At 46.7% G+C, this 26,231-nt stretch overlaps 2 protein-coding genes across 5 annotated transcripts; one reads left to right on the top strand and one right to left on the bottom strand.

Annotated features, from left to right (window-relative positions):
• The first annotated feature begins 1,642 nt into the window (after positions 1-1,642).
• LOC147305487 (6-phosphofructo-2-kinase/fructose-2,6-bisphosphatase) lies at positions 1,643-18,344 on the top strand. 3 transcript variants are annotated; one of them, XM_086278891.1, is made up of 14 exons: positions 1,643-2,042; positions 9,511-9,636; positions 10,850-10,946; positions 11,708-11,774; positions 11,963-12,037; positions 12,123-12,179; positions 12,454-12,575; positions 14,179-14,386; positions 14,473-14,619; positions 14,706-14,810; positions 15,059-15,188; positions 15,473-15,535; positions 15,715-15,779; positions 16,014-18,344. In XM_086278891.1, the coding sequence occupies exons 1-14, from the start codon at positions 1,958-1,960 to the stop codon at positions 16,071-16,073; spliced, it is 1,407 nt and encodes a 468-aa protein (XP_086135017.1). In that variant the 5' UTR covers positions 1,643-1,957; the 3' UTR covers positions 16,074-18,344. The 3 variants fall into 3 exon arrangements, with proteins under 3 accessions (XP_086135017.1, XP_086135018.1, XP_086135016.1); XM_086278892.1 differs by lacking the exon at positions 1,643-2,042 and adding an exon at positions 2,309-2,492; XM_086278890.1 differs by lacking the exon at positions 1,643-2,042 and adding an exon at positions 4,421-7,414.
• ndnl2 (necdin-like 2) lies at positions 18,232-24,464 on the bottom strand. Of its 2 annotated transcripts, none has more exons than XM_086278895.1 (11): positions 24,067-24,304; positions 23,124-23,184; positions 21,473-21,592; positions 21,319-21,382; positions 20,922-21,001; positions 20,745-20,839; positions 20,351-20,430; positions 20,218-20,260; positions 20,067-20,129; positions 18,703-18,817; positions 18,232-18,621 (listed from the first exon to the last, which is right to left on the bottom strand). In XM_086278895.1, the coding sequence occupies exons 2-11, from the start codon at positions 23,169-23,171 to the stop codon at positions 18,520-18,522; spliced, it is 810 nt and encodes a 269-aa protein (XP_086135021.1). In that variant the 5' UTR covers positions 23,172-23,184; positions 24,067-24,304; the 3' UTR covers positions 18,232-18,519. The 2 variants fall into 2 exon arrangements, with proteins under 2 accessions (XP_086135021.1, XP_086135020.1); XM_086278894.1 differs by lacking the exon at positions 24,067-24,304 and adding an exon at positions 24,345-24,464 and having other exon boundaries at positions 18,233-18,621.
• Between the last annotated feature and the right edge of the window lie 1,767 nt (positions 24,465-26,231).

Genomic DNA, 26,231 nt, shown 5'->3' with positions numbered 1-26,231 from the left:
GAGCGTGTGGCCACCAGCTCACCCTCATCTTCACCAGACTCTTCAACCTCTCACTGGATGAAGCAGCCATCCCATCCTGTCTAAAATCAGCCACAATCATCCCAGTGCCGAAGACGTCTCCCATCACCAGCCTGAACGATTACCGCCCTGTGGCCCTCACACCGGTAATCATGAAATGCTTCGAGAGACTAGTCCTTCAGCACATCAAGGATTACCTCCGCCCAGAATTCGACCCGCACCAGTTTGCATACCACGCAAACAGATCCACAGAAGACACCATCGCCCTGCATCACGGTATGGTACGGCAGCTGCACTAAGGCTGACAGAGCGAGGATTCAGAGTGTAGTCAAGACACAAAAAATCATCGCTCAAAGCTGCGAGTCAACAGAAGCTGAACAGCTGCAGACTAGTTAAGTAGGACTATCAGACCAATGAATTCCAAAAGAGTGCATCACAATTTCCTGCTCATCTGGATGTGAATCTGTAAGGAAAACTGGAACGACGCTGTTAAATACAGACACGGTGGAGAAAACGTGACGTATCTAATCTATAAATGCCCATTAGTGCCGCCTTGGCCTGGGTTACCTTCCCTCCACTCATTCATACATGTGCCTACAGTGTGCATTACTTCACACAGAAACATCCCAGCTAAAAAATAAGAACACCTGCTGGCAGGTAACGACCAGCCGCCCTGCTGCCAGCCCTTATTCAATTAGAAAGGCCACATTGCCTGTCACAGCACCTCCCTGTGGTTACATATAGAACTGCGCAGGCTGTCGCAGCTTTTAGCAAACATGCTGCATCTTTGTGACAATTTATTTCCTCTGTATTTACATTTTCTCATATCCCACTTTTTGTCCTGATAATACAGACTACTGTCTACACAGCCCTCCACCAAATCTCAGCATAAGGCCGTTCTTTCTGATTCTGGAAGAACTGTTAAAGCACATATTATCATGTACAGTTAGGAAGAGCAGATCCCAGCAAACTAACTACGGAGCAAGGAAGAGTACGTCTGCGTTGGACACATTAATAATGCTGACACGAATCTACAAACTCTGCAGGACAGATATTCAGTATTTTATCTGAGGACTGTTTTCTAATGCTGGAAGCAAAAGTGTTTAGGATGTCACGTGTCCTGTATGTCCTGTATGTCCTGTATCCGCTCTGTAATCGTATTTGTGCAGATTTATTAATCATGTTGAGGTCCACACGATTTCTGTGAGACTCTGCTAAAGACAATCAAATGTGGGGCACAGTGTCTGAGGGTGGATCACACTGTGTATGTCCACCTCAGACACGTCACCATGGGAAAGGGTCTGACTTTTAACTCTCTGTGACGTAAAAGCCTGCAACGAGCCGTCTGCGTAGATTTTGCGTGTTTAACGTCAGCGGTGAGTTCTGCCTGACTCTGGCTCAGCTGTCCTGGAAAGTGAAAGCAGTGCAGAGGGCCTCAGGGGCCATCGGGGGTCGGAGGGTGTGGGGGTTGGGTGCATTCCCGCCGACAAACAAACCAGCTCCTTAACGGCCAAAAAGCACGTGACCAAGCGTCCTCCACACGAAACAGTCCCGTGACCTTTCGGGTAACAGTGTCGGGGGGCCCCTTTAAGACTCTGTGACAGGATGACGGCAACGAGGTGAGAGCAGAGCGCGCGCAGCATCACAATCCCCACAGGAAGGACAAAGAGGAGGAGGAGGCGTGGCACACGATGGGCGCGTCATTAACGCACGGGCTCGTGCTGATGTTTACGATGACAGAGGCGTGAGACGTTAAACCTGCAGGACTAGTTAGTCTGTGACAACGAGGACCGGCCTCTCCGCTCCGCCCAGCACCGTCTGGCTGGCTCCACGCTGCCTGAGCGGGCAGAGACACGCACCGTGGCTGCATGCAGCAGGCACGGAGTCATAACACACAAACAGATATTGCGACGCGGTGAGCCACGAGCAGATCTGCGGGATGATGAACGGAGAGCGGATCGCAGCAGCCGGAGGAGACACCCCGGGGGCCGCGGGGAGGACGCTCCGGTTCCAACGGCCGCACGGTGAGTGACGGGCACGCGTGCACGCGCACTGCGCATGACCGGGATGTAAGAATAGCACCCTGGTTATGTAATAAAACACACACACACACACACACTTCCTCTTATTTCATTCATTCCCGCAACACACTGTGTGCGCGTCACCGTGACGCAAACTGTGGATAATGTCATTGATTAGCGGGCAGAGGGCGTGATCATCATCATCATCATCATCAGGAATACTGTTAAAGCCAATCAGCGTGCGCGCGCACACACACATTATATAAGGACTGCGATATATCGGGCCTGCTGTGAGCGCGCATATATGTCACAGCGCGCGGTCTTTGAGCTGCTGTCAGGCATGTGCTGGGTGGTGCTGCTGGTTTGATAAGACACGGCCCGCGTGGGGAATGGAGTCCAGGGAGCAAAGCGCGCACCCCATGCGACGGCGGCGCGTGCGGTGTGAGAGCACAGGTGAGGTTTGTTTCCCTCATTCAGAGAAACGCACCGCTGACCTCCCCCAGGTCGCACACGTGACCTGAAGTCTGGCTCGATGGTCACGTGAAGTGAGAGCCAATGCAGGGCCGGATCCGCTGTCTGAGAGGCCGCGGGCAGAAATCCGAGAGTGGGCACCTTTTAATGCTGGAGGAGTGGACGACTTTGAGCCTGCGGGGTGGGGAGCGTGTGCTCGCACGGCCACTCTTATTTTTATAAAAACGCAGCCTGACCAGCAGCAGGTCCTGTCTTTGGACTCTTATCAATGTGTAAGCGGGGGATGTTCTGCAGTGTGGTGGCGTGGCTACAGCTCACTGCATGGTCAGCATGTCTGGGCCTTAATCGCCACCGTGTCAGTGCTGGGTTTCACTCCTGTGATAAGAAGCAAATATGTAGTTGAGAGCAGGATCTTCTGCAGTACGTCGTGCGGTCAGGCCTGACTAACGGTGACTGATGTACGCCGTGCTCTTTTAAACTTCAGGCCGTGGTCATGTATAAAACCAACAGCAGGCTGTAGCATGCTGCTCGTGTCTAAAAATATAGTAAAATTGAAATTTCCTGCATGGTTTTGGCTTCACTTCAGTTAATGACGACAAAGTTCACGTCCCGGCTCGGCTGCAGGGAGGTCTTTCCACTCTGAGGTCTGTTTGGTCAGCCTGTGGCAGCTCGTGTGTGACTGGCGCTCTGTGATGGTTTCTGTCGTGTTGACATGATTCAATCTCGCTCCGAGCCGTCTGTGACGTGTGCAGCGCTTTTAAAAGACGTGTTTATGTTGAGCTGAGTATAGCAGTGAATGCTTGGCTGCTTTGCTCTGTCGTGGCTGTAACTTGGGTGGGTTTCTTTTTTAAACTAATAAATGTGACTTTTGTCCACTCCGAGCTGATAAAATTCCCGAAGGCATTTTTGGTCAGTTTTCAGTCCTGACTAAAAACACAGACACACTGCATGCCTTTCACACAGCTTCCTTTCATGAAGGAAGGAAGAGGCATGAAGACAACAATGCTTCACTGGTTTTTACTGAAATCTGACTTGTGGATGGATTCAGTTTGTGTCCATGTCAGTCATTTAGAAATAATCAGGCGGAGCATCTTTGCCGTGTTGGGTGTAAACCACTAAACTACAGAGCCACTAAAATATAAATGAGGTACTCAGGCCTGAAAATAAACTTTACGTTGGCAGAAGAAACGTAGCCGTTTGCTTCATTAGTCTTTTTTTTAAACCTCGGTGACTGAAAACTGATGACCTCTGACCTCAGATTCTTTGGTTTTTAGTGTTCGGCTCACTGTTGAAGAAAGCTGTGACGTGGGAACAGAAGCGTGACTTCGTAGGAAATGTTCTTGCTCAACTTCAACTTCTCTGAGCTGTTGATGACTTGAGCAGATGTGCGTTTCACATGTGACCCAGCTCCTGTTTGCTCACTGGGAGCTCCAGCAGAGTAAACAGCAGCTGCAGGAGCTGCTTATGTTTACTGACTGATCTGTGTTTATATGTTCGGTCAGTACTGCACATCATTAATATTTTAACTTCTGTGTAGAAGCTAAAGTCAGACCCAAACCACTAAAATGGCATGTTTTCCCTTTATTTAACTCTCATTTATTTGTCCCCAAAATTCAAATAAAAGTGAGTGATCCATCCACGGATCCATGTTTTCGTGACGGTGGGAAGGTCGAGTACCCGCCGAGAACCCACGCAGACAACAACACGCAAACTCCACACAGAGCGACTGCAGCTGGCCACTGGTGCAGTGGTGCAGTGGTTAGCGCCGCTGGCTCACAGCGAAAAGGTTGTGAGTCCAGTTTCAGTTCTGTACAAAGCTGTGTGTCTGCTGCAGCGTGCAAACAAGGACGGTAACAGGATGTAGTGTGACGGGTGTTTAATCTGAAGATGCTCGCCTTGAGCTGTGTGCAAAGGTCCACGTGTTGGTCTTACCTTAGATAAGCTTTCTGTTTGCGTTCTGATTTTATGTGTTTATGGCAGCATCACGCTGAGGAGACGAGTGGAAGCCTCTATCTCCTCACTCCTCAGAACAGCGTGCCGTCCTGTCGGCGAGCCTGTAACGCCTGTTTGCTGCCGTCCTGTCATTTACTGCCATCTTGTGGCCACTGTTGGTTACTGTCTCTGAACACTAGCTTTGACAAAAAAAATTGATGTCTCTAATAATGAAGTTTTTTGGGGGGTGACAGTCATGTCAGGTAGACTCAGACCTGACCTGACTGAAGACCTCAGTTTCCCTTCTCACTTCCCTCTTAATCGCTCTCGCTCGCCCTCTTCTGGTGTAATGTCTGCTGAGCGCCGTTTTATGCACTTCCGGTAAAGCAACATGTAGACTTCAGCTGCATAAGTATTATAGCGTCCCTCCTCCTCTGTCTGTCTGCGTCACTCTGTGAGACAGAGCAGGACAGGAGGAGCTAACTCGACTGTAAATAAGAGCCGTCTGCTGAAAGGAGATAAACTGAGATAACGAAGGGAAAACTTTTTTCAATGTTGCTTAACTTGCAAAGGAGTGACGTTCAGTACCGTGCAACAATCGTGAGCCAATTTCATTTCTCTGTATTCTGCTGGAAAATGGATGTAAGGATTTATTGAAGCATGTTCAAAAAGATGTGTGGGATTAAAACATATCAGGCAAAAAACGGATTTCTGTGAATGTAAAATGAATATTTTGGTATGATCGCCTTTATTTCTCTGAACTCTCTCAGACAGATTTCTGTCATTTAAGTGTCTCCAGTCATTTCTCTTCAGGCCTCTAGAAGGACGTTAGGAGCTCTTCTCAGACTGTTTCTGCTTTGTTTTGTTCTCTGTCAGGATGATCCCACACTGCTGTAGTAACGTTGAGGTGTGGACTGTGTGGAGCCCAGTCTGATGGCAGTGTTTCACTCTGTTTTCCTGCCCGGGTATATTTTTACTGCAGGTATTCTCCTACTCCCAGTCAGGTGCTTTGCAGATGGCTTTAAATGGCTGCTGCATTTAGAAGTTTTAGCGAACACCACTCGCTCCACTGCAGTCTGAACCATGACAGAGCCTCCACCGTGTTTCACAGACGTCTGCAGGCTCTCACCAAAAATGTAACTTGGCACACGTCAGCCGAGAGCTGCACAATTACTTGTATTTGATGTCCCAGAATTAAATGAGCCATCAAAGCAAAGGCAAGCCAGGCGCTCCCTAAATAAGCAGCCGACCACTCGTCTATATGAGCCAATCACAGCCTTTCCCTGCTCCATGCCTGGAGCAGCAACACGGAAAATGTATCTGTGTGTGGCACTGCAGACATGGTGTTTGGTAATACTTCATTTTTAAGGCAGCTGATGTTAAACATGAAGGCATCACATGCACAGAGTGCTGCAGAGTTGTGTCTGCAGCACAAACAACAACAACTTCTTCGGCCAGCTGAGGGACTCCATCAGCAAAGACTCCATCAGCAAAGACTCCATCAGCAAAGACTCCATCAGCAAAGACTCCATTAACATAATTAATGCATTAAAGCCAACGCTGCAGTGCAGCTCAGACGTGCTGAGGTCACCAGAGTCTTTCACAGCAATGCAGAGATTTGTTTACAGTGTAACACACATTTTGTTAATCGTGACAAATAGTTGTGGTCTCAGTGTTGATCACAATGATGGCGATTATCAGTTAAGCTGTAACTGTGCAGCCGTACCTCAGCCTCTCCTCCGGGGTTTGTCCTCCATTCTCCGGTTTCTTCATTTATTTATTTAATTTTTTAACGACACACTGAACACTTTGCTTAGATATGCTAAGATTTTATCCAATAGCTCTTTGGAAATTCGTTCATTGGTGCAAAAATACTGTTTTATGCAGGTCAAACGGTGTAGTCTTTGGCATGTTTTGTGACACATGAGTAGTAGTAAAGTGTCTGGAGTTGGGTTCATTGAATGATTCATTGGTCAGCAGTTAAAACATTCCTCTGAAAATGGTCAGGTACAAGGAGTGGACTGAAAATGGGAGAGAACAAAACAGGTTTGGCTCCTTGGAAGCAAAATCGTCTTGATTTTGCTACGTCTTGCAGCACTGTGGTCACGTGAAGGTGGATTAATGATGGTTAATGCAGAAAGGTCAGGATGTCCAGGCACAGTCTGATCTGCTCGTTTCTTAAAGTGTTTTTGTTTGGTAGAAGCTGTTTTCCACACATGCAAAAACATGACTGCCTCTAATAATTACATTTAAAATGCATTTAATGAATTTGTGCAGTTTGGATTTTCTGCTCTTGTTTCTTTTTAATTACATTCAGTCGTGTGTGTGTGTGTGTGTGTGTGTGTGTGTTTATCTCAGGACTGGATTTAAATACAACAAACAAGTCAGTCACCACCCACATGGTTGATATTAATGAAGGCCTAGGTCATGTGACACACACACAGGCCTCGGCTGCTTTCATTGGGTGTCAGCTGATAGAATCACAATAGAGCCGCTCAGCATGGTTGTTACCCGTTTGTCACGTTACACCACTTCCTGTGTGCCGGGACAAAGGTTACTGCAGCACATGGTGATTGGTGGATGACCTCATCGTAGTGTCTTTTACTGACTGACAGGCCAGCCGACCAATCAGAGGCACCGCATCCTCTGCCGCAAACCAAACAGGTGTGCTGCTGAAGCTCCTCCCACTCTGATGTGGTGTGAGAAAGTTCAAAATCTGAACACAGCTGGGAGAGCGCCTTTATCCCGTCCTCCTGTTCACACACAGACACACACACACAGCGCAGATACAGAGGAGAGGTTCACACACACAGACACACACACACACACACACAGCTCAGATACAGAGGAGAGGTTCACACACACAGACACACACCTGGCTGTTGAAGCCATGTCGCAAACACTCACTCAGAATCCTCTGGAGAAGACCTGGGGTCCATGGATGCAGAGCAGGCTGAACAGACGGCGAGGCTGTAAGTACACAAGCGCACACATGCAGCACATGTGCGTGCACACACACACACACACACACACACACGGTTTGCGCTGTGATGCCTTGTTTTGCTTTGACATGCTGATACTTGTGCGTTTTCTTCTGAACAGCTTGTGTGGATTCACCAGGTGTGTGTGTCTGTGTGTCTGTCTGTGTGTGTGTGTGTCCTGACGGCCATTCACCCTAAAGGGTCGCTGCGTGATTGCGTGCGGTCAGACAGACTCAGACTCAACAATAACACGACAAATGTGCATTTAAAGAATTTTGTAAAGTACAAAGTGAAACTAAACATCTAAAGAATCACAATAACAAAATATTTTGAAGAAAGAGTTACAAAGTATGAAAACTAGGCTGTTGGTGGACAAGTGTGTGTGGCGAGGCTCAGCCTGCCCGAGCGGGCGTTTTGCCCGCCCAATCAAACGTCAGGACCGCACGTTTCTGTTTAACCGGCAGCGCAGAAAAAACACCAGAATCATTTCTAGCTTATGATTGGGTGGCAATTTTCCGATCTTCACCCCCTGACTGAAGGAAAAAATTCCCACCACACATTTATAACCTTATCAGTGCAGGAGCGTCTGACTCTGACCTCAGAGCGGTCGTGGAGCTGCTGATTCTCTGCTGTAAAGTCCACATTTCTGCTGCTGATGTGACGTCTGTATATATCTGAGTGCATGCAGAGGGCTGTTGAAAGTAAGATCCCACACGGAGCAGCTGTCAGAAGAAGAAACAAACGAATGTCAGGTTCCTCTCAGATCTTCCTTGAAGCTTTCACTCAGACGTGTTAACATTTTGCAGCTTTGTAAGCATTGAACGGGCAGCCTAACAACGAGGGGGGCGACAGCAGCAGCCAAACACCTGAAGAGGAAACTCACCGTTCCTCACCACACGTGAACAACCAGTGCTCACTGCTGCTTTCTGAGTGCTAAAGTTTTTATTTGGATCCTTTACCAAAGTAAAAGCACAAGAATACGTGTGACATTTCCCTGTGACTGCTTCGTCTGTGCAGTCGGTGTGTCTGCAGCCTGCGGTCGGAGCTGTGGAGATGTCACAAGATGGGTCTGAGTGGTTTTAGGGTGATTTATGGTCTTAACTCCACATCAATCGGTAATCAGGTGTGATGTATTTATGTACAACAGACACACAAACACAGCGTGCTTTACAAAAGCCAACGACAGCAAGAAATGAGATCAGTGCTGATGTGGGAAAAGGAAAAACACAGTAAATGAGAAGAAAACGTATTTCAAAGAACAGCAGTAAACTTCACTGACTTCAGCTGCACTTCCTACTTAAACTACAGTAAAGTGCACAAAGGTTGGGAAACAAACAGATGAAACTGAAGCGATGAAGAAGAGAGAAGCTGGCCATGAGCTTAAAATCACCTCCTTTCTGTACGGCGAACGTGTGTCTGTGGGAGGAAAGATTACAGCCTGTGACTCTGAAAAATGACTCGCGGTCAGACGGTGTTCCTTCTTATCACCAAAATAACGTTTAGTCCAGCTCGAACCCTCCGTGGCACACTTGTACTGACGTCAGCGAAGGAAAGCTGTGCAGTCAGACATTGTTTACGAGATGAGCCGAACATGGTTGTGTTGTTGCTGCCTCTCCTTCACAGCCAGGCATTAACTTTTAGATCAGGATCGTACGGAGGACCGAGGCTTCAAAGAAATGAATGAAATAAAAAGGAAGAAGTTCTAATGTCTTTGACACATTTTTACATAAAAAACAGAAATGAATTTATAAACATTTACTTAAATGTGCTGCACCCAACAACCATATGTCCCCTTTAAACAAGCACTTTGGCAACAGCGGGAAGGAAAAACTCCCTTTGAACAGGAAGAAACCTCCGACAGGCTCAGGGAGGGGCGGAGCCATCTGTCGAGATGCTAGCATTGTAATGTAGTAGCTGGAGTATTTTGCAGGCTTGTGTCAGTATTTATAAGACTGATGTGTTTGAAATGTTCGTCAGACTTCAGATGGTAAAACTTTCACGGCTTCTTTGAGACGTCGGTGTGTTTTCCTCCTCGGACACCTGCGCTGGTCACCTGTAGTCACCGTCTTTGTGTTTGTGCGTTTCAGCCTCGGTGCCCCAGTTCACCAACTCCCCGACCATGATCGTGATGGTGGGCCTCCCGGCACGAGGGAAAACCTACATCTCCACGAAGCTCACCAGGTACCTGAACTGGATCGGCGTCAAAACCAAAGGTATCGGCTGCCAGCGCGGGGCTAAACTGACACACCAGGCCGTCGCCACACAGATGGAAACGCATCTGTTAGTGTGAGCTGTAACGCAGCTCGTGTTCGCAGGTGCTGTTTGATGCAGCTTGGAGTGATTTCTGTAAACCTTCACACAGACTCTGACTGAGCAGCAGAGTAATAACGTTTCTCAGGTCAAAGCTTTGTGAATAAACAGGCAGGTTACAGAGATGCGGATGAGAGCAAAGGAACTGTTTGGCCGCGGCGTTTCTGGCTGTCCGGACTTTATTTGGTCTGCTGTGTGTTGCCAAAACACTTCCAGGGCGCTGAGGCCTCCTCAGGACTCTGAAGGTGCTCTGCGGTATTTGACACCAACATGTTGGCAGCACATCCTTCAGAGGATCCTAACACTGTCAGATTTCAAGGATCTAAAAAGTTCATTCCAGTCAGCATGGCTCTGATGAGTCTGTTGATTACATTTAAATGATAGTAAGGAGATTTCCATCCTCGGTCATAACAGCTGTAAACTGTGCACATACTTTCTTCTTCATCAGTGCAAAAATCTGTTATTCTCCACACGAGTTTTCCATCTGCTCTTCTGTTCACAGTGAAGCTGTACGGTTTTATGGAGCAGAGCTTGTGTTTAGAGACCGAAGCAGAAGTTTTAACATGGGAGTCTATGCAGGGTGGGCAACTCCAGGCCTCGAGGGCCGGTGCCCTGCAGGTTTTAGATCCCACCCGGGGTCAACACACCTGAATCACATGATTGGTTCATTCCCAGGCCTCTGGAGAACTTCAGGACATGTTGAGGAGGTCATTTAGCCATTTGAATCAGCTGTGCTGGATCAAGGACACATCTAAACCCTGCAGGACACCGGCCCTCGAGGCCTGGAGTTGCCACCCCGGGTTTATGGGGACGGACTGACTGCTGGAGCTTCTGCTGGATGTTAGAGGAACTGCAGTTTGGTCTTTTTCAGCCGTCTGAAAGCATCGTGGGTTAGAACGTGTGCTGCTGTCAGCCACAGTTACTGCTCCTTGTTTGTGTTGTTATAATCCTTCATGGCTCGTTCTCCTAACCTGTGATGGTCACTGCTAAAAGCCAGCAGATGGCATCCTCATTAGCATGTTTAGCTGTAAGTTTAGTCTCTGAGCGTTGTTAGCTCATTGCTACAGATCCAGACCCTGTCACTGTGTCAGCAGGATTGTGTTCTCTGTGTTCCAGTGTTTAATGTGGGGCAGTACCGCAGACAGGCCACCTGCTCCTACAACAGCTACCAGTTCTTCAGACCCGACAACGAGGAGGCCATGAAGATCCGCAAGTACGAACCCTCAGCTGCACGTGTGCCACACCTCGGCATTAAGGCGTTAGTGTGTGAGGCTGTGTTTATGAAACCCACAGCATGTTGCTTCAGAGGAGCCAGACTACGCCGTCATTTTTAAAGTGCTCGTGAGCAATACGAGTCCAACTCTCTGAAGGTCTTTAAAAGTTACTGTTTGGACATTTGCTGCTTTTTCTCCCGTTTTCAGTCCAGTTCTTGTACCTGAGCTGTGAGTCGTTTAGGCGTAAAGACTGAAAGTGACCGTATCAGATATTCATTTTCAAGCTTGTTAGAATCGTTCACACTTTGTTTTTAGACTTTTGTTGTTGAGTCATAAACTGGCCTTAGATAATCTGTGACACAAAGTGAGATGGGAGCTGGAGCAGTTCACTGCAGAGCTCACCGTCCATGATCTCGGCCCCTCAGCCCCTTCTTCAGTCGGTCGCACTGACCTGTAACTCTCCACAGTGGTGCTCACCTTCCATTTGATGTCCTGCAGATAAGATGAGCTTTTGTAGCGCTCACAGTGGTCAGATCGCAGCAGTATGTAACAGACTTTAAACACTCACAGCTGTCCAGCTGTTCTTTGGCATAACTGAGGTGCATGAAACTCAACACACGCGCACATACGTGGAAATGCAGCATGAACGGCTGAAGCTGTTTCCTACTTTCCTACCAGCATGTAAAGATATGAGGGGTGAGTCCCGCCTGCTGACAGTGTCATACATCGTTAACGTGTCGGTTTCTGTGTCGGCACGCAGGGCCTGTGCCGTCGCTGCCCTCCAAGACGTGTGCGAGTACATCAGCAGGGAGCAGGGTCAGGTGGTGGTGAGTCAAACTCAAAGTTTCCTCCAAACTGCTCAGCAGCACGTTTTTGTTTGTAGTGGACACACAAACACAATATTACAGTGACAAATCAGATCTCCCTAAAACGCCGTGAACACAAGTCATCACATCCTTGTGTGAGCAGCTGTTAAAGTCGGTCAGCGTGGTCTTATTGAGTTTGTCTCTTGAAGGTTTTTGATGCCACGAACACCACCCAGGACCGCAGAGAGGTCATCCTGAACTTTGCCAAAGAAAACGGCTACAAGGTCAACTTTCTTTCTTTCTCTTTATTAAAAATAGAAATGTGTTCGTCAAACCTCTGTGACAGCTTTTGTTTCCCTTCCTGTTCAGGTTTTCTTTGTGGAGTCGATATGTGACGACCCCGACATCATCGCTGAGAATATTAAAGTAAGTGAGCCGAGGCGAGTCGCTGCTCGGAGCCGGGATCCGGTGCGCTTTCAGTTTGTTTTTGTTGGAACGGGCTGAACCGAGCTCGCTGTGCCAGCCCGCGGGTGTCTTGGCAGGACCTGGACTGGTTTTTGTTCCCTTCCTGCAGCTTCTCCGTCCTTTTCTCTTCAGTTTGGCTCGTTTCAGACTTCATGTTGTGCGTGCAGCTCACGTCTCTCTCAGCATGTGCCCTGCTTTAGTCGTGACTTTTCCCACTCTCTCTGCCTGAAAACAGCAAGTGAAGCTGAGCAGCCCGGACTACGCCGGCTGTGACAAAGAGGAGGCTGTGGCCGACTTCCTGAAGAGGATCGAATGTTATACGATGACCTACGTCCCCCTCGATGACACCAAGGACAGGTGACTGCCTCTGCTGTGGAAAATCAGCTTCTGAGTCACATCCACACCTCGTGGTTCACTGTTAGCGTGGAGGCAGATCAGCCACACTCTCTGTTCATGCTAAACTCATAAAATAACCTTACACAGAGAATTTGGAATTAAACTCCATCATCATCATCACATCAATCACTCTGCACAGTCGATGTTGGTTTGAGTTGATGCCTCTGAAGCCCATTAACCCTTTAAAGCCGGTCGGAGCAGCACGCTCTGTTTTGCGTAACTATTTTTAAATCCCGGTAGCACTGCAACCACGTGAGCTAGCGCAATAATTTGTTTTGCATATGAAACCAGAGGAGTTGTACTTACATCTGATGCCATCAGCTTGTCCTCGGTCACAGTTTCCTTCCACATACAGCTTTGCAAAAACTGCATAAAAAGCGCTTGCAGGAACAAAAACATAATATTCCAGAAACACGCTTTGCCGATCCGATCAGCTGTTCGTAACACTTCCTACGACCATCAGCGTGAACTATCACATGACCGCATGACCTGCCCGAAACCGGAAGTGATGTCATTTTGCGGAAATGTAGTTGTTTTTTTTTTGTTTTTTTTACCATCGTGGCCTCATGAACCTATACTTGTGTTTTTAAAAGTTATCTTTGACTTTATGACTTTCTGTGTGGTTTCTGGGATGCTGAGGACTCATATTGCACTGCTGGAAATAGTTTATTTTGATGCACATGCTGTTATTTTGTAAATTTGCATTATAATATATTTTTTCGTTTTTCCTGCAGTATATGAAAATTGGTGTATCTCAAAAATAAAACTATGAAGACACTTAAAATAAATTTCCTTTGGAGGGAAACTAGTTTGTGTATTTACAGTTTTGAGGGATAAGCCTCTTAAATTTCTCTAACTAGAAATATATGTTAAAAAAACAAAAACGATTTTCAATTTTTTTGTAGTTTATTGCACTTTTTTGCAATTTATGTAATTACTATGCACTTAATGAATACATATTATTAAAATTTGGGCTGTAATGGTTGTATTGATGTGTAGCAACTTGAAATGCTCCCAAAAATGGCTCCACAGCAGGTAAAAATATAATATAAGCTCTGGCGGACTTGGTGCTATGGTAGGTCTTAAAGGGTTAAATATGACAATATGTTTAAATTGTAATAAATTGTGGAGCGAGAGCTTTACGGACGTCCGTCTCAGCTGGTGCAGCGGTTGCACGAGCCAATAATACGGCAGGATTCCTCACATGACTGTGGCTCAGGAGGCTGAGCGGTTTGCCCACTAATGGGACCGTCTGTGGTTGAATCTTGGGTGAGATCCTGAAGTCGTCCCTGAGCATCCATCACACTGAGAAAAAACAAAATGCATGTGCATTAAGTACAAATGTAACTAAGTACAAATATGATGGCAGAAGAAATGAACAACTTTAAAGAATGAAATCTTTATAGGAGCTTCACATTGATACATCGCTGCGTGACAGGTTGTTGGTCCTGCGTCTTCGGACTGGGCGATCTGTGTCTTTGTTACGTAAACGCACCGTTGTGTCCAGCAGAGGAAGTTAAAGAGGGCTGACGCTTTTGGGTCTCTTTTCCTCGTCTTTCTGCAGGAACTTGTCTTACATTAAAATCTTCAACGTGGGCAGCAGATACCTGGTGAACCGGGTCCAGGACCACATTCAGAGCCGGATCGTCTACTACCTCATGAACATCCACGTCACCCCGAGGTCCATCTACCTGTGTCGCCACGGTGAGAGCGAACTGAACCTCGTGGGTCGCATCGGAGGCGACTCTGGGCTTTCCTCTCGCGGGGCGAAGGTTCGTTTTTTGTTTTGTTTTTTTTTAAATGCACCTGTGATCTCGGGTCATGTTGTTGTCAGTGAGATTTTTCTCTTGTCCGTCAGTTTGCCAGCACTCTGGGCACCTACATGCGTGGGCAGTGCATCAGCGACCTGAAGGTGTGGACGAGCCACATGAAGAGGACCATCCAGACCGCAGAGGCTCTGGGAGTCCAGTACGAACAATGGAAAGCTCTCAACGAGATCGACGCCGTACGTAAAGAAACGGCTCGGCCGCTTCACGTAGATGATTTCTGCTCGTAGGAGACGAGTCTGACTTCCTGTGTGTTTCACTTCAGGGGGTTTGTGAGGAGATGACGTACGAGGAGATTCAGGAGCATTTCCCCGAGGAGTTCGCGCTGAGGGACCAAGACAAGTATCGCTACCGCTACCCTAAAGGAGAGGTGGGTGTGGACCCTGCGTACACCTGCTGGCCAGCAGGGGGCAGCTGCTCTGGCTGTGTAATAGGAGTCACTATGAGTTTAGGTCTCTGTTGCATGTTTTACTGAATAAAACATTAAAGCGATTAAAAAATAAATCTGGTCCCATTTTGAGTCAGATAGTAAATCCGAGTGTTTGACGACAAGAGGAGCCTCGTTCAGCTTCACGCGTTGACAGCAAAGTGACTGATGTCTAACTGTGTGTGTCTCAGTCGTACGAGGACCTCGTTCAGCGTCTGGAGCCGGTCATCATGGAGCTGGAGAGGCAGGAGAACGTTCTAGTCATCTGTCACCAGGCAGTCATGAGGTGTCTGCTGGCCTACTTCCTGGACAAGAGTGCTAGTAAGTGGTTCTTCTGCAGTGGCTTTGCTGAGGCTTTGAGCCTTTACGCTCATGTTTGTGATCGAAAGGTGATTAAAACCAATGTTGTTTTGAATTATTCCCATAAATATCACCCTATGAACCCACCGCTGAGAGTACAGGATCACTTCTTATTTATCTTTCACAGGATTTTTTCGATAATGAAACAAATGAAGAAACGATGATAGATTCCCCGAGTTTATTTCTCTGTGGTTAGAGTGATGGCAGCAGGCATGCTGTGGATAAACAAACATTTCTGTGTTCAGACGAGCTGCCGTACCTGAAGTGTCCTCTGCACACGGTTCTGAAACTCACGCCAGTCGCTTACGGTCAGTCTCGCCTTCTTCTGCCTCTGACTTTAACGTCCTCCTCTGTTAGTATCATTAAAACAAGCTCTGCAGCGTAAACTAGCAAACACAAAGTAAGATGATTAAAGTTGTTTTTGAACGGCGTGCTGGTGGAAGAAGTCACGACGTGCAATCACAGCGTCCGTCTGTTGTTCCCTCAGGTTGCAAAGTGGAATCCGTCTTCCTGAACATCGAGGCCGTCAACACGCACAGAGACAAGCCGGTGGTAAATATGAAATATGATTTTTCTTCTTTTAAACACAAACGGCTGAACACAAGTCGTAGCGTTAACGAAACCTGACACTGACCGAGGTGCAGAGGAACCGCCCACACTCGGTGAACTAATGGTTTTAATAAATCACAGGTGTGTGTGTGCGTGCGCGTGCGTGCGTGTGCAGCCTGCATTGATTCAAAGCGCTGCGACTCTGTGCATCAGACTCAGTTTGACTTTCTTTCCCAGAACGTCGACGTGGACCGAGACCCGGCCGAGGCCCTGGAGACGGTCCCTGAACACATCTAGAGGAGGCGGGCAGGGAGCTCGTTTTTATTCACTGATGGAAGTGGCCTTTTATTGTTTTTTAATTTAAGTAATCTTAGAGATCATCGCTGTTGTGATTGTTGCTGTTGTGACAGTTTGAAGCTTCACAACACTGAAAATGAGACATTTCTCTGTGGTAGCCTCTTTCCGTTGTCGATGCACTTTATAACGCAGGACCGAGGCCGGGTGAAGAAGAGGTCTCGTCTACTGTGGGAAAAAAACAAAGTAGTGCTGAACATGTGCCGGGGGGTCTGCGTTACCGTGTTCCCTCCTCGACTCTTCCTTACCTGTACCTGTGCTGTAACCAGTGTCAGTCTGAACCGTCATTGTAGGAAGTTAACTGTCCACACTGACATACCGAACACGTGGTGCTGGTTACCGTCAGCGAGTAGAGCGTTGTTACAGATCCTTAAAGGACAGGTTGAAAGGATTTTTAGAATTGCTGAAAAAGTTTTTATTCCTGGCAGTAAAACCGTCATGTTTGCTCTGGTGGTAAATGTACCAACATTTCTATTCTGATCTAATCGACTTCTTAAAGCCACATTCACGCATTGAAGCCGGACTTCCACCATCACGCCCGCGGGCCTTCTTCCAGGGCAGAAATAAAACTCTCCCTGAGTCGTGTGCTTGGCGCCTCGATGCTGATAAAACACCCAGAACACGCGCTCTAAAACAACAAGGAAACACTTGATGATCATCAGGGGGGGAAAAAAAAAAAAAGAGTTAAAGTCAAGACAGAAAGCAGTTTAAACACCTATAAAACTGGAACCCAACTATCGCCACCTGGTGGCCTTCAGACAGAATGCAGGTAGATGCATCCATGTTTTTACCGTGTCTGCGCCTCGGGACTTCTGCGAGCCTCAGCTCTGATTACCTTCAGCCTGTTCAGAAACTGTGATGATAGTTTAGTGTTTTAATCTCTTTGTAAACGGCCCGCGTTCATTTAAAAGAAAAAAAAAAAAAAGATGGAGGAAAACCATCCCTACCCGGATATCCACAGGCGACTGGAATATAACCTGAGGGGTCGGTGATTGGATTCAGCAGGACTGGCTGACAGTGTTTGGCTGAATGTGGCTTTTGGTAGTTTTCAGTATTATTCATTGTAAAAGATAAAACAGAAACGAGGCCTTCAAAGCACACGACCCATAATTCCTGCGTAAAACATGAGGGGACAGCTGGTCCTGTAACTGCCCGATACCTCAATGTGCCTCATAAACACACAATCCATGACTGCTCTATGCACCCCACTCTTTAGTGGGGGAGGGAGGTCTGGTGCATCTTTTTTATTTTTTTCTGTGAAGTTACACTGACTGTTCGTGGTCCTGATGATGTGTCCGTCCGCTGTAGTCCTGCTCTTTGTCTCCTGGACTCGCTGATCCAGGATCACTGGTATCATGAACTCACCTACAGGCAGGTTGATGTTAGGAGGGCGAGTGGTTCATTACAGGCAGCACAGACTGGTGTCGTACTAAAAGTCACTAAAGATCAATGAAAGCATCAGTTAGATGCTGGAATCAAAACGGCCACATCCTGTGGTCATTCGAGGGACTGCGTTTGTGGTTCCAAGCATCGGATTGCTGCTCGGATGAGACGCTAAAAACTGTGCTGCTGATGAACGCTGCAGAATTAATAAGCTTCATGATGATAGTGAAGCCAAACACCTGCGTAGGCTTCCTTTGCAAAAGGAGTCGCACCACCCGTGTTAACACCTTCAGGTGTTCTTAATAATAGTATACAGGATCAAATATACCTCAAAGCCTGCAGTTTAGGGATGTGCTCACCTGAGAAACTGTAGAAAAATGCACATTTTCCAGAGTAGGTAGCTCAGGGTTACCATGGTGATATGCTGTAGTTAGGTGAACCAGGTTCATGATACCAGTAAACCTGGATAGCGACTAACACTATTACTCAGATGTGATTGGAGGCCTCTGTGTGCTGGAGCATTATGTTCTGCGTTGTGCAGAATCACCCGGTGTAGCAATAGAAAATCAAACCACCTCAGGGGATCCTCATCTTCACAGTGTGAGTCAGTTTTACTGTGAGTGGTAGCAAACCTGCAGTGTTGAACAGTAATTCTGTGTTTAAACGAGACTCGTACAGTAACCCCGCCCCCGTGCCGCTGTGTCACCAGCAACCAGTCAAATCAATGCAATCACTGTTGTTGGATCAATTATAAAACTTTATTTTATAAACGTGAAAAAAAACCTGCTGTTACGTTAAAATCCAGGCAATAAAATCTAAATGGATACTGGACATTTGTGGGGTTTTTTTTTCTCATGTTTAAAACTAAGGCTCACACGGGTCCAACACGAGGCTCTAATGTAACCGGGATTCACACTGTAACACGACCAGTCCACACAACGCTGCTGGTGCAGCTTCTCTTTCACACACGATAAATAAAAAGAAGGCAGGAGAAGCTGTCAGGTGGTTATCTCTGACTGCTGCTGCTGGTGGAGGCCTGGCTGGAGTTGGGGAGGGAGTGGGCCTGTCTGTACTGCTGAGTCCAGGTCTTAGGGTCCTGTTCATGAAGCTGAGATCGGACACAAAAAACCATCATTAGTAGCCACAGCTTCATCTGCAGGTGTAGGCGTGCTCTGCTCAGCAAACTTACTTCACCCATGAACTCCAGGATTTTGGCTTTCGACACCTCTGCGTCGGCGCGCTGACCCCAGCGAAACTCGTGCTCGATGGGCTCCGTGTGAGGGATCCGCACGTACTCCAGGTACCTACACACGCACGCACACAGGAATCAAACTGAGCATTAACAGAAAAGATGTCAAGTAAATGAGTGTGGAAGTCGATATAAACTGAACGTGAGCAGCGAGCTGCTCTTCACATCTTATAGAATAAAACATGATCTTCCTATAAACTAAGGTCGGGCGAACTGAAACGTCGAGGCTGATCATCACATCTGGTTACAGAAGTCGAGGCCTCCCAACAGGACCTGCGATCGCCCGCCTGATTATTTATGAGCTGAAATATAAAACTGCAGATAAAATTTAAAGCAGTAAAGAGACTTTGGGGAAAACCCATCAGCCACATTATAAGTGCTGATGGGCCGTCCACCACCTGTGACAATAACAAATAAATTCAGCCGATAAATCTGTTCAGTCTCCAAATATCTGAGTCTTAAATCCTTATCAGCCGGGTTCACTTACAGATGTTGTGCCTGCTTCCACTGACAGCTGTGGGTTTAACTTCAGGGTAAATGAAAATTTTTACATTTTGATGAAAACCACTTTTAAAAAAAAGAAACCCAACATCAACAGATCCTTTTAATCCAGACTGAGGAGTAATCACGTTAAATAATCATTATGAAACATCAGTGATGCTGCCAGCATGTCGCATGGAAGTCTTTCAGGTTGGAAAACATGAGTTACAATACAGCGAAAAACAACAGACGCTGAAGGAAAAAAGCCCTTTATGATCCACTGCAGCCTGTTTTTGTAGGAAAGCGATGCATCGTTCGAAAACAGACGCAGAAAAGTAACTGAAGACAAAATGTCAAAGAAATGCGAACCGAAACACAACACGGGGTTTTCTGACCGGTTTGGGAATGTTGGAGGAGCTGGTCCAGGCACGGTGCTGCGGTGCTCTGGCCTCCTGCGCCCTCCTGCTGCTCTGTGGTGTGGTATAAACCAGAGTCTACGGTCTGACAGACGCTGGCTCTGAACACACCAGTGCGCTACGACTACAGCGACCCTGCCGGGCTCGAACCCGCGACCTTCTGCTTACACGGCAGTGCCTTTAGAAGCCTGAGCCATCGTCCGACTGCAGGACGCAGGTACTTCACACCTGGCCTGTGCTTTCCAAGGTGGGGGAGGGGTTTACATGCTATCAGGTAATCAGATTACATCCAGTTCAGCGCAGTAACTTCACATCTTGAACTTTAAACTGTCCTTGATCATTTGTGGCTGACCCCACAGTGACCCGGTTACCACGGTGACAGAGCCCATGACTCGGGTTGCTTCCTACCTTTGACGCACAAACTCGTCGGTGACCATCTTCCTCACGTCACCAAACTCCTCGTGCTTCTCTCTGCGCACAGCAAACAGAAACGTTTAAAGTCAGATTTGTGCCGACTCCTGACGAGCAGCTGGGCGGCGACTGAGGGGCGTGGCCTCACCCGGGGTCCACGCGCAGCTTCCTCAGAGTGTTCCAGATCAGATCTGTGCGACGAGGGAAGACAAACGTGTCAAACTTGTGTCCTTCCACAGATCAACTCGCCTTTGTTTTATTTAAGGAAGACTGACACTCACTCTCTCTGACGACACCGCCTTTCATGAAAATGACGCTGAGGATCGCTAACAGCAGACCCATCTTTGGATTGGACGGGCTCCTACGCGCCACAGGAAACAGACACTTGTTACACAAATGCAGGTTTTCTGATGACGCACTGATGTTGGCTGTGTCAGAGTATAAAACACGCAGGTATTCAATAACTGAATCCTGCTGCTCGGCCTCAGCGTTTAACTGTTTAGGTTGTGATGTAACACATGATGTCACCACTAGATGGGGCTGCAGTCTCTGCCCAGTTTCTTAAAGCTTAAAGTTAAAGACCTCTCGGACTCCACACAGCGCACACAAACATTTGTACTGCTGATGTTTAGACGCTCGTTTCCCCGGTCTATGAATATATGCATGAATACTCACCTGACCGGCGAGGCTTTGTCAGGCGTCTCCAAATTATTGACCAATATGTACATTTTATTTTTAGGGTCGATTTCCACCAGCTTCAGGCCGAACACCTGGACAGAGCAGCAGAGGAGCGCCGTGCTGAGACAGTTTCATTTGCAAATCGAGACGCCGATCATCTCTGACTCTACAAACCTGGTCAAACGTCCGCGCCGCCCTCTTTAGGATCTCGGGGTAAATGTTTCGGTAATCCTTCACCACATGTTTCACCAGGTCTGAAACGGCACGGAGACGACGTTATCTTTCATTACTGTGCTTTATACGCGTGTCTGGGACATCCACAGCTGCGAGCAAGGTTTTAAAACACCTCAGACTCACAACGTCTTCTTCAGAGCCCGACACGACACGCTGAGCACTTTTATTTTTTCAAACAAACTGAAGCAGCCTCTGTTTTCGTGGACACTTCTGTTCCTTAGCACTCAATTTAACTGTTACCCCCGTTTGATTTCACAGTTGAGCTGATATAAACCTCAGAGGGCTTTTCAGTGGAACGCTGCCGTGTATTCAAACGCTCCCTGGCTGCTGTCTGTACCTGCTCGCCGTACAGGCATCTTCTTCTGGTCCTTCACCAGGAAGTACTGCACCACCTCAGCAGTCTGCAGACGGACGAGTGACAGAAAAAAAGAAATTAAATACATTTTACTGATCATTAAGAATCAAACTCTGGATTTCTCCTGGTTCTGTACCTTTTGGTCGACCTGTGCAGGTGTGAGCTTCTCCAGCCCTCTCTGCACCTGTGACGTACTCGGCTGAGTGAAGGTCGCATCGTCATCCTCATCCTGAGCCACCAAGTTGCCGGTGTGTCTCTACGTGGGAAAAATGTACATGGAGTCAGTATCTGTGAAACTCACTGACACCCTCAGATTCAGCTTATTTTTCTGTACGGCAACTTTGCCTTTTATCAGCTGGCTGTCTAAAAGCTCTGGGAGAAGATGGAGACACGATAAGGTTCTTGCAGTAATCGCCAAACACACAGACCTCCAGAGGGTCAACACCAAAAACCATCAAGTCCAACCAATCAAAGCTATTAGGTTTCAAAGAGAAGCAGCAGCGTCAACGAGCTCCTGGGCTGCATGCTGCCCCAAGCATCTGACTGCATCAGTCACTACGCTACGTTCACACTCCTTTCCTATGAAAGTTTGCTGCTCTGATTTCCCGGCAACGTCAGCGCAGTTTCTTTCAGCAGGTCGGCTCGGAGCCCACGCAACTTAAAAAAAGTCACTGGGAAGAGCGATCCAGCAGCTGAGACCAGTTCAGGATGGTTATGGTTGGTCTGAGCTTGCAGTTTGAACCCTCCACAGGTCAAAGCTAATCTTGCCTTTGCTGCTCCGCTGAGGCCTCAAACTCGCAGCCCCTATTTTGATGTGAAGAAATATAACGCAGTTTGACTCTTTCTGTTGGGGAGGTTTGTTTGTTGTTGAGTGAAATGTTAAAATAAGCTCTTTAAATGATTTATTATGAAGGTGACATGAGCAGAGAGCACAAACATGCTGAGGGATCGGCTGTGTTAGTTCAGCGAGTCACAAACTAATGTGAACACTTGTGTCTGTGTTTGTATTTTGTTACGTATGACAAAGTGTGTCTGTCCAGGAAGAGGACAGGTGTGTTTGTTTGCTAGTTCAATAAAAGGCTTCGGTTAGTTTGCAGTTTTGTCTTGTTATACAATATTTTAAATAAAAAACAAACACTTTTGGAAATATTTGTGATTTCTTCTTGTTTGTTTTGTACTATTTGAACACTACGGTGAGATGACAGTGCCAGCAGTGGCCCACAGCTGATTTACGTTTGAGACCCCTGACTTAGGCAAAGTGCCGATGACCCCGAGGTACCCCGCTGAAGATGTGGAAGGTTTCCCAATAAAGTGACCATTCAGACCACCTCACCGCCATCAGGGACCGGCCTGTTCGTCCAGCTGCTTCAGCGGTTTCTGCTCGTAGCATCTCTGATGTTTCTCAGCATGTGTTTAAGAAACCATGCAGAACGTTTTCTCCAGTGAAGACAGAGCAAACATCCAGAGAGCTGGAGCTTGTTTCTGCCCCTCTGCATCACAGACATCAAATTACTGCACTTAATTCAAACTCTATATCCCATGATGCTGAAGCTCCTATCATTGGGACACGTGGAGTGGGTGTAATAATTATTTAACATATGCCCTCACAGTTGGAATCATTTTTCCTGCATGGGCTGCTTTTTTTTTTTCCAGCTGCTGTGGTTTGATCTGGACGTGATCTTGAGTTTATACAAAGGCGTTCACCACTTTACCCTAGCACCTCTCACTACTGTAACAGTGCAGACAAGTAAAAAGAATTTCTTCTGTGGTGGAAACGAAGGACTTACTCTCTGAGAGGAGCTCTGTGTGCTGGACGGTCTTTTCCTCTGCGTCATGGCGACACACCGCCTGATAAAGGAGACAGGTAGGATGAACAGATGTGCCTCTTTAGGTTGGACTGCACAGCATTTTAATTCCTGGCCCCCTGCACCACATCTCGAATAGTTCTGCAGTACATGCACTTTTCTAAAGTCTGACTTTCACATACATGAAGGGGAGGCTGTTTATTGTTATCTGAAGAGGATCAGCCTGTCACCAAAGGTCATTCTGTTTGCAGCTTTGCACAGCAGGAAATTATGGTGTGAGGTGATACATCGTGTGCATCATCACTGGATTAAAAATGGTAAAATTGCCAGATGTGTCTGTACGGTGGCCCTGAGAGGCCAAACGGACTGCAACTTCAGGAAACACTTGCAAAAAGAAAACAAAACACAACGGAAATGTTTCTGGGGAGACAATAACCCGACGGACCAGTTGCACGAACCAAAACATGCTAACAAGTGCGCTGGGAGACACTTCAAGGAAGTGGATGAGAGGTAAATGTGCTGTAATCATATGATTCTAATAATACTACAGATATCTGGAATATACATGCATGCTTTGGTTCGTGCAACTGGTCCGTCGGGTTATTGTCTCCCCAAAGAGAACCCCCCCCCCCCCCCCCCACACACACACACACACACACCACACAGGCCTCCTACCAAAAAAAAACATTATAGAAGTTATAACTTAATTTGAATGTTATTGGTTGAAACATGTGCTTGACCCACAAGCCCCTCAATGCAGTGAAGAATCCTCTTCACCCTCTGCAGGAAAGCAGCCCACAGCATGTTTACCAGCCTCCGTGATTGGCTGTTCCGTCTCACGCCATTAAAATCTAAGTACCGTAAAAATCAGAGTCTGTTCATTTCTTTGTAAGAGAGCAAACCAGATGTTAGACTCAGCGCTGACCTGTCCCACACAAACACAGTTTTTGCCGCACATTTATTCTGTTAGGACCTGATCGCCGCAGCTACACCGTGTGTGTGCGTTTCGGCGCGTTTTAAACGAGAAAGTCTGTAGGCTGAACAAAAACAAAAACCCGGAAGTGACCACAGATCCTTAACGCGAAAACCAGAGCAGACAGCGTTGCTAACTCCGTGCCCTAAAATACTTCACCCGGATTTCCCGGGATAAAGCGTGGCAAACAGAAGCTTCAAATAGTCCGTATGTTTTAGAAAATGACTCACTTTGATCCTCCACCCGTTCCAAACGGTCAGATTCCCGCTAATGGGGCTTGTAGGCGCCTGCTGATGACGTCATTTGCACTTGCCGCTTTTCCTTTCCGTTTCATTCGTCGTTGGTTTCACTCAGTGACTGTAAAAGTCATTGGTTTCATCTATTAATTAAATAAAAATTGAGTGGTTTTATTTATTTATTCCCCCTGTGACAGTTTGATGGTTTATTATACCGAGAAAATTATTTTTATTTTACAAATTCGCCGGAATAATATTGTTCATTAGTTTATGTGTAAAAGGACCTAATTTGCATAATTACTAATGAACAGAAATATGAACGTTTGATAAAGAGATAAATAATCATACTGATTGAAGGAAACGGTTTCCAGGGCCTAATCCGTGGATCGACTTCCTTCGAGGCGTGGACGTCTATCAGCAGAGAATGTACCTTCACCTATCAGCAGAGAATGTCCCTTAGTCTGTAACACAGTCAAATATATTCTCAAGTAATATTCAAGCATGCCATTCAGCGTGTTATTACGAGCTCGGGAGCAGCTTGGGAGAACAAGAAAACAGAGACTGCTTCAGATTGTCTTCCCAAAGTGACTCAACTTTATTCACAAGTACAACAGTTTATATAGAGGGACAAATTCATGAGACAGCAGATTATCAGTTTAAACCAGTACAGGCCTCAACAGGCGTCTAAAAGATTAAGAAACTAATGTAGCTGAGGGAGTGATCTCTGTGGTATTTCAACCTTGTACCAGCCTGTGATTCTCACACATCAATTCTTGGGTCAAAGAGAAAAATAACTAAAACAAAGGGGCCTTATTGAATGACAGAGTTTTCCTGCATAATGTCACTATAAAACAATATCCAGTAAATGCTACCATGGTACTAAAATACCTAACAGTTCCCCTCTTTTATTATTTTTAAAAATAATAACTCAAATAGAAAGGAAAAATCACAAATGTAATAACATAATATAAAAAGCAAATCATAAAATGTAATAGTTCACAACCTAATGTTCAATATACACATCAGGAACATCATTGGTAACATCTGGCACATCCTCAGGATCAATTTGTGCTAATTGCAAATACATTGAAGTAGCTGTACTAGTAGCTATACGGGTTATCATTGAGAATGTGGCTTGCAGAAATGTGAACAGGGTTGCACTTTACAATACGAAATAGTAAATAAAAATCCTAAGGTTAATGCAGTAGATATGATTAATAACCTAAATATATAAAAAAGACAGTTCTTTAGTCGTCTCCTGGCCTGGTCCCAGGTTCGTGTGATGACAATGGGCATTTCATTTTCTCCATTATCAGGATGAAACGAGTCTATCTTTATCAGGTTAGACATTGTGTGGTACTCTAGGCTTTCTGTTCCTGCTGGATGTTCGAGTACCTTGTTGTTGTTCAGGCGGGGGATCAAAGGGCTTTCTGAGTCTTGGCTCTTTCCGGCGTTGTGTGTTAATCAGTGATTGTGTGTGTGTAGGTGTATTGGATCCGGGCGCTGGCTCGCCTGAGTCGTCATCTATAGGTGTATTGAATCCGGGCGCTGGCTCGCCGGAGACGTCATCTACTTGATCCGACGCCTTAGGTGGTTTGGTGGGGCTGGTCTTAACCCTGCTGGCATGAATCCACTGAGGTTGTCCGTCTGTGAGGATGCTGGTTCTTCGTCACTGCCAGTACAGTCTGGGGCTGGAACACGCGCGGCCTCCCAGAGTGTCCTTGGTTTTAGTGACTTCTCCAACACGCATCTCCTTGTCTCCACTTGTGGAACCGTGGAGGGGAAAGGCTGAGAGAGACAAACTTTCTGATAGTTATTATTCAGTTTTTCTACCAGGTTGTGAACATCAGTGGACAATGCAATATACATCACCTTCTACTA

Source organism: Aulonocara sp. 'chitande type north' Nkhata Bay, linkage group LG20, assembly GCF_057382095.1.
Source record: "Aulonocara sp. 'chitande type north' Nkhata Bay isolate Kocher_YH1m ecotype deep benthic linkage group LG20, A_spYH_male_GT1.1, whole genome shotgun sequence".
In the NCBI taxonomy this organism is placed as follows: Eukaryota; Metazoa; Chordata; class Actinopteri; order Cichliformes; family Cichlidae; genus Aulonocara; species Aulonocara sp. 'chitande type north' Nkhata Bay.
The sequence above is the reverse complement of the archived record's forward strand: the minus strand, read 5'-3'. Positions and strand labels throughout refer to the sequence as shown.

Coding starts and splice junctions, on each gene's coding strand:
- LOC147305487 (XM_086278890.1), top strand. CDS start 7,135: ATGTGGTGTGAGAAAGTTCAAAATCTGAACACAGCTGGGAGAGCGCCT. Junction 10,947..11,707: donor GAGGCCATGAAGATCCGCAA/GTACGAACCCTC, acceptor GTCGGCACGCAG/GGCCTGTGCCGTCGCTGCCC. Junction 14,387..14,472: donor TTTCCTCTCGCGGGGCGAAG/GTTCGTTTTTTG, acceptor CTTGTCCGTCAG/TTTGCCAGCACTCTGGGCAC.
- ndnl2 (XM_086278894.1), bottom strand. CDS start 23,171: ATGACGCAGAGGAAAAGACCGTCCAGCACACAGAGCTCCTCTCAGAGA. Junction 21,002..21,318: donor GATGCCTGTACGGCGAGCAG/GTACAGACAGCA, acceptor GTGCCGTTTCAG/ACCTGGTGAAACATGTGGTG. Junction 20,130..20,217: donor AAGCTGCGCGTGGACCCCGG/GTGAGGCCACGC, acceptor TGCTGTGCGCAG/AGAGAAGCACGAGGAGTTTG.